The sequence below is a fragment of the Cricetulus griseus genome, chromosome 3 (assembly GCF_003668045.3).
Source record: "Cricetulus griseus strain 17A/GY chromosome 3, alternate assembly CriGri-PICRH-1.0, whole genome shotgun sequence".
Lineage (NCBI taxonomy): Eukaryota > Metazoa > Chordata > Mammalia > Rodentia > Cricetidae > Cricetulus > Cricetulus griseus.
This window is the reverse complement of record NC_048596.1, coordinates 75,350,858-75,357,205: the sequence shown is the minus strand read 5'-3', so window position 1 is coordinate 75,357,205 and position 6,348 is coordinate 75,350,858. Positions and strand designations below refer to the sequence as shown.

General features: G+C 51.7%; 1 protein-coding gene across 2 annotated transcripts in view; it reads right to left on the bottom strand.

Moving 5' to 3' along the window:
• Positions 1-3,441: 3,441 nt before the first annotated feature.
• Positions 3,442-6,348, bottom strand: part of Nsmce1 (NSE1 homolog, SMC5-SMC6 complex component) — a 29,496-nt gene continuing 26,589 nt past the window's right edge. For both annotated transcript variants that reach the window (XM_027404709.2, XM_027404710.2), the window contains exons 6-8: positions 5,202-5,318; positions 4,134-4,254; positions 3,442-3,682 (exon numbers count right to left, since the gene is read on the bottom strand). In XM_027404709.2, the coding sequence (XP_027260510.1) occupies positions 3,603-3,682; positions 4,134-4,254; positions 5,202-5,318 (318 nt within the window). In that variant the 3' untranslated portion in view covers positions 3,442-3,602. The remainder of the gene's footprint in view (positions 3,683-4,133; positions 4,255-5,201; positions 5,319-6,348) is intronic.

The window sequence follows — 6,348 nt, the reverse complement described above, 5'->3', positions numbered from 1 at the left end:
AGGCTGGCCCAGAGAAGCAGAGACCAGAGCAGTCAGGACAATGAAAAGGCGGACAGGCAGGAGCTGGCTAAGGCCACGGGGCCTACACAATGGGTGAGGACTCTGGAGCCTTGGGAGGCTGGCAGTATAGGCTGTAACTATAAGTGTTTATAGAGTTTGCAGGCCTAGCTCTGGATGGGCTGGCCTGGCTTGTTAGTGATAAAACCCATCCTGGCCAGGTGGTGGTACATGCCTCTAATCCCAACACTTAGGAGGCAGAGGCAGGCAGATCTCTGTGAGTTCAAGGCCAGCCTGGTCTACAGAGTGAGTTCCAGGACAGCCAGGGCTACATAGAGAAACCCTGTCTCACAAAACAAAACAAACAAATCCTGAATTAGCTTAGGTAAAACCTATGGGTTCCTACAGCACTCCTGGGCGGCTCAGAACAGGTCTGGACTCAAGACCACTGTTCCCTACTTCCCTTCCTCCACCTCTCTGGTCTCTACTTGGTTTCACTGTTTTCCCTTTTCTGGAAGGGAAAGGAGGGAAGCTCTGACTTCATCTCCCTCCCTGCATCTTGACCCCAGTGTCAAGTGCTGGTCCTTTCAGTTCAAACCAAGGATCACCAGTAAGGATGCTGGTGGCTAGGCCTGGGGCAGTGCCTGTGGCCTCAGGGATGGCTGATGATTGACAGGCCGAGCTCCCAGCCCCACCACATCCCACATGACCAGGCCAAGGAATGTAAGCTTGGTCACACAGGATCTGGGAGTCTAGACCATCAAAGTATGGCTTTTTAGACAGCTAGCTTTGGCAGGGAGGACGTACAGTAGGCTGAAGCTGCCCCCACTATTAACAACTGCTTACATAATCTCACCTGAACAATTACTGCAACAGCAATGTTGCACAGAGTACCAAGGCATAGAGTAGGAAGGTCAGCATTCCAGCCCATGTAACCTAATGAAGAGCCACACATCCCCGGGGGCTCAAGCACTGGCACACTTCACCTGTATGGCTTCAACTTCATGAGTGGCCTGGCCTTTACAGTACCACCTATGACAACTATCCTGGGCCACAGCTGAGCAGCAGGTGTCATCACCAGGTGGGAGGCAGGGAGGATGGAATGGTTCTACCTATGGGCAGGTCCCAAGGTTGCTTGAACCTGCCTACAGGCCTGCCTTCTGCTCACTGGGAAATGTGGACTCTCAAGCTGGCTTGGAAACAGCACCAACAGGCCCTTCACAGCCAAGAAAAGAGCAAGTGTGAAGACCCATCAGCCCATCATTCATACAGCACACAGGATCTGCTCCACGTCATGGTTCTGGGCCAGGCCTTGGAGACATGGCACTCAGCTATGTGAGCTTCTTGTCCTGGTGTTAAACACACTATGGAGTAGGGATCACCAAGACCAAAATATGATAAAATTGAACCAAGCTAAGTACAACAGGGTAATGAGATAGGAAAGGGCAACAAGGAGGATTGGTGGGACATGTTTGGGTGACTGACAATCTAAGGTAAAATGAGGAGGGACAGAACAGAACTTCAGACTAGCATTTAGGGCCCACTCCCAACAGCAGGGATAGCAGCCCTGTCCTTGTTGGGTTTTTTGTTTGTTTGGTTTTTTATTGTCAACTTGGAAGAGTAATCCCAATTGAGAAAATGTCCGTCAGACTGCCCTGTAGGCAAGTCTGTAGGGCATGTTCTTGATTACTGATTGATTTGTGAGGGCCCAGCCCACTAGCAGCAGTGTCATCCCTGTGGGCAGGTGGCCCCGGGTTGTATATGAGAGCAGGTTGAGTAAGCCAAGAGAAGCCAGTAAGCAGCATTCCATGGCCTCTGCTTCAGTTCCTGCCTCCAGTTCTCTCCTACCTTGAGTTCCTACCCTTCCTGCTGGACTGAAGCTGGAAGAAATAGTCTTTCCTCCCCAAGTTCCTTTTGGTCATGGTATTCTCATCACTGCAATAGAAGTAAACTAGGACAAGCCCCAAGAGGGACATCCAGGCCTGGGAAAGAGAAAGGAAAACACAGCTGGAGCAGTATCAGGGGTGAAGCCAACTGGTTTTAGATGCCATAGTATAGACAAAGGCCTGGAAGTGGAAAGGCTGGGATCTCGGAACAGCAGGAGGGGCCTGGTCTAGTCAGTGATTACCACCCAGTGGCACCAGTGCGACCATCGGGCAGTGGCAGAGAGGGCAGGGCAGACTGGAAAAGTCTAGTTGGGCATCAGACTAGGATCTGGGATTGTGAGGGTTTTGGGTTCGAAGTGTCAGTCCCTTTGGGATGCTTACACAACTGGTTGGTACCATGGTAAAATGCTGGAGACAGGGAGCTAGATGGCAGGAAAGCTATCTCCAGAGCTCCTTCGTCACCCTCAGGGATGGCCTGAACTGTAACACTGCAACATAAGATAGGCAGGCAGCTGGCCATCCCAAAGCATGGAGTGGAAAGCCACCTACCCAGTGTAGTACTGAGGGTAGGGCCCTAAGCTACACCTTGAAGGCTCTGAAGGTGCAGGGCATCCTGGGACCAGAGGACTCAAGTTCCCCACCCAGAGACCCCCAACTCCAAGCTTTGGCTTTTCTAGATGGGTTCTGCTTTCCTGACAGAGTTCAGCAGAGGCAAAAAGTGGGGTGACCTGTGACATCACTGGAACCACCACCCTAGGCCCTCCAGAAGGAACCTGTGGCCACATCCTTCCTCATTTGGGCCAGTATGGGTTCTAACATGTTAGAAGGGCAGAATAGAAGCCATCAGGGAACCACAGTGTGGCAAGAGCTGATCAAGGAAGGGCACTGGGTACTGTGGTGGTGAGCCCAGGGACCAAAGGGGAGGAACTGAAGAAGGAAGGAAGGCTGAGGTGAACAGGTGAGAACCATCACTTTGAGTCCAAATTCAACCCAACCATCCGAAATCAAAACAGGGTCTCAGCAGGGTGTGGCATGTCCAAAGGGGATGGAGCCAGGGGCAGAGCAGGATGAGGATAAGGGGTGGGTTCTTGTTTGGACAGTAGCTGTTGGGCCAAAGAGCAAGGGCTGGACAGGATTTGAGGACAGTGTGATATAGATGCAAGGGCTGGACAGGATTTGAGGACAGTGTGATATAGATGCAAGGGCTGGGCAGGATTTGAGGAAAACACAAGGTTGATGCCAGGGACAAGAAGGCTAGACTGACTCTCAGGTTACCTTCTGAAATAACTGGTGGGTGGATGGGGGACAAAAGGTCCCATGGGAACAGCACAAATCTAGTCCAGCTCAGCCTTCGGGGGCTACTGACTTGAGGCCACAGTGGTCCTACTATAGCCGTAGACACCAAGGCCAAGGTAATGGAACAAAACCACAGCGAAAACAAAACTGCCCAGAACCAGACACAGAGACACCTGGCCAGGGCTGACAGTGGCTCTGACCCAGTGCTGCCACTGAGTTCACTCACCTCACCATGGGGAACCCAGCCCCACACAAGCTCTAGTTTGCAGAGCACAGCAACCATCAGGAAACATTTACTAAAAATATGTTAACAGCAAATATCAACAAGGGAGGCAGTTCATGTGCCATGTGGATGGCCAGGCCCCTGGTCTAAATGGGCCATGAGGGTCAGCCCACCAACAGCCAGAGCCATGCAGGACACAGCTAATGCTGACGGGTCCGCAAGGACTTTCTGCTCGACTTGGAGATGCCAGCCTCCCTCTCCTTCTCAGGGTCGAAGACTTCTGTGTATAGAACAGCAGGGAGACACAGTGAACATCATGATGAATGGACTGATTCCACAGAACACAGCTGATGTCTATAGCTATCCCCCCATGCAGAGGACCTGTCCTGTCTGTAACCCTCCTCCCCCAGCACGTGAGCCAGGCAGCAAAGTTCAATGAGGGAGCTGAGAAGTGGCTTTCCCATCCCTCTTCCTGGATGGCTAGGAGAAAAGCCTTGTGTGGGACTCTCACAAGCCTTGAGGTTTCTAGTGGATTCTAGGCCCTTTAGACAAAGGCAGGCAGGTAGCTTTTGCCTGTGCTTCATCAGGACACCAACACTGACCTTCATGCTCAGAGTCCTCCTCAGCCTTCCCTCCCAAGGTGCTCTTGATACACAGCCTAAGAACTGAGGTCTCACAGACAGCCCATCACAAGGCCACCCCATCCTATGGGCATTCTGGAGGCCGTGTACCTGGAATGTCGTGGGGCCAGAAATCATTACAGTGAGGACAGCGTGGTTCAGAGGTGGACTGGAAGTACTTGGCCACACAAGGCAAATGCATCCTAATACCACATGTCTCACAGCTTTGACCCTGAAACAAGAAAGGCTGATGACCATGGAGCCAGGACATCCCTCAACTTCACAAACATTCAGAAAGCTGCAAGAAAATGGCTAGCAGGTTGTAGTGTTTGAACTTCCAGACTCCAACTTAATGCTGGTAACAACCCCAAGCTCTACTGTAGGGCCTGCACTACAGGAACAAGTGTACATAGGTGGGAGAAGCTGAAAACCGCACCCCCCACCAAGCTTCTGTAGCTCCAGACTCAGGCTCACTGCTTAGAGATTCCCCAGTGGGAGGTATAGACATAGAGCTTTGCAGTAGGCCAGTGGCAACATGTATCACGTGCTTAGGATCCACACAAGCATGGGGTAAGCCACAGACTCTACCTCCAAGAATCTGACCATAGAAAGATCACAGACATCTGTGGATACTCACACAGAAACTCAGCATAGAGCCTGGTTGCCCAAGATAAAAAGAAGCAAACATGGCACCCAGCCTGCAAAGTTCAAGTAAGAAGCAGAATGGTAGGGACAGAGAGACATTTATCATAGAGCTACCAAGACTTAAGCTACTTGGGTTTTAATTAATTCCAGATATAGTCAAGTTGGCAACCAAGAATAGCCATTACAACCAGTAAACCGAAGTTTTGTGTCTGTGTTGTGATAAAGCTGTTGGAGAGAGAGATGCTCAGTGGTTAGGAACATGTTCAGCTCTTGCAGAGAACCCATGTTTGGTACCCAGCATCCATACTAGATGGCTTTCAACCAACTGTAACTCTAGTTCCAGGGACCCTTTCTACTGAAAAGTTATCACCCAACACCCATCAGCACCTTGGGCTAGGAACTGAATGGCCAGGAGGAGAACTAGGGATGCACCAGCAGGATGTCTGTCCAGAAGGTGCCTGATCCTGGGGGGCAACAACAGTGAGGCCCAGTGGGCTGAGCATCAGGATCCTGCTCCCACTGTATCATCAGTACCTGGATGAGGAGGCCGTGGCAGATGTTGCATATCTTCACAGCATCCGGGTAGGTCTCTCGGATGAACTGCTCCATCTCCAAGATGGCCCGGCCATGCAAGGTGAACTCCCCCTCCTTCTGCGGAGACACAATACACACTGGCTCAGTGCTGACTCCCCTGATCCCACAGCCCAGAGTGCAGGAGGTCAAGATCTGGATGCTCTAGTCACTGCAGGCTACCACCAATCCCAGCCAACCAATGTCAGCAATGTCCCCTTAGCCAAACCTCAAGAAAGAGAAACTAAGATAGAGATCAAAAGGACAGTGGAAGTGAGGATCCTCTCACCTTCAGACCCTCCCTTTGCCTTTACAGATGTGATGACCTCACGATAGACAGTGGAGGTGAGCATCCTCTCACCCTCAGACCTCAGACCTCAGACCTCTTTGCTCTTACAGATGTGATGACAACTCCATCTTCACCGCTGCCCCACAAGTGAGTCACAACAGTGTCTTCAGCGAAGGAAGACTGAGGTCAAGTAAGAGAGGCAGTCTCCCAATGAGCCACCCGAGACAACCCCAGCCAGGTGCCCACTTCTCCTACCCCTTCCCACCGGTGCTCCCACATCACTGCCAGCCCTGTCACTTCACTAATGAAGCAGGAAGGAGCCCCTGTATCAGTGTGAGTGGCAGAGCCTACAAAGGAAGCCAGGCCTCCTGGTCTCCATGTCTGGGTACAGTCCATACTCCAGGAAGGCCAGGAAACACGAGCTATGTTGTTATATAACTACGTAGCAAACACCACCACCAGTCAGGCAGAGGCAAGTCTGCTGGAAGGGCTTCGTCACAGTCAACAATGAGCAATGTGGACTCAGCCACATTCACTGCTATCCCTACTTCTTTGATGGGAAGCTAGAAGAGCTAGCGTGGAGTCTCGGTGGTCCTGGGCATGTGAAGTGGGCAGAGGGAAGCTGACAGCTCAGCCACATAAAAAGATGGCACTGTAGTAGAGGGAGGCTGAGAGGACAGCCCCAACATTTCTCCCCCGTTTGGCACAGTCACACACCTCCATTCCTTCCCAACCTACCACATGGTGGGGGAGGGTGCTTGTGGATCTTAGATCCATAGTGGTGGGCCACTACTTAGCCAGCTTCCTGACCCACCTTCCCCT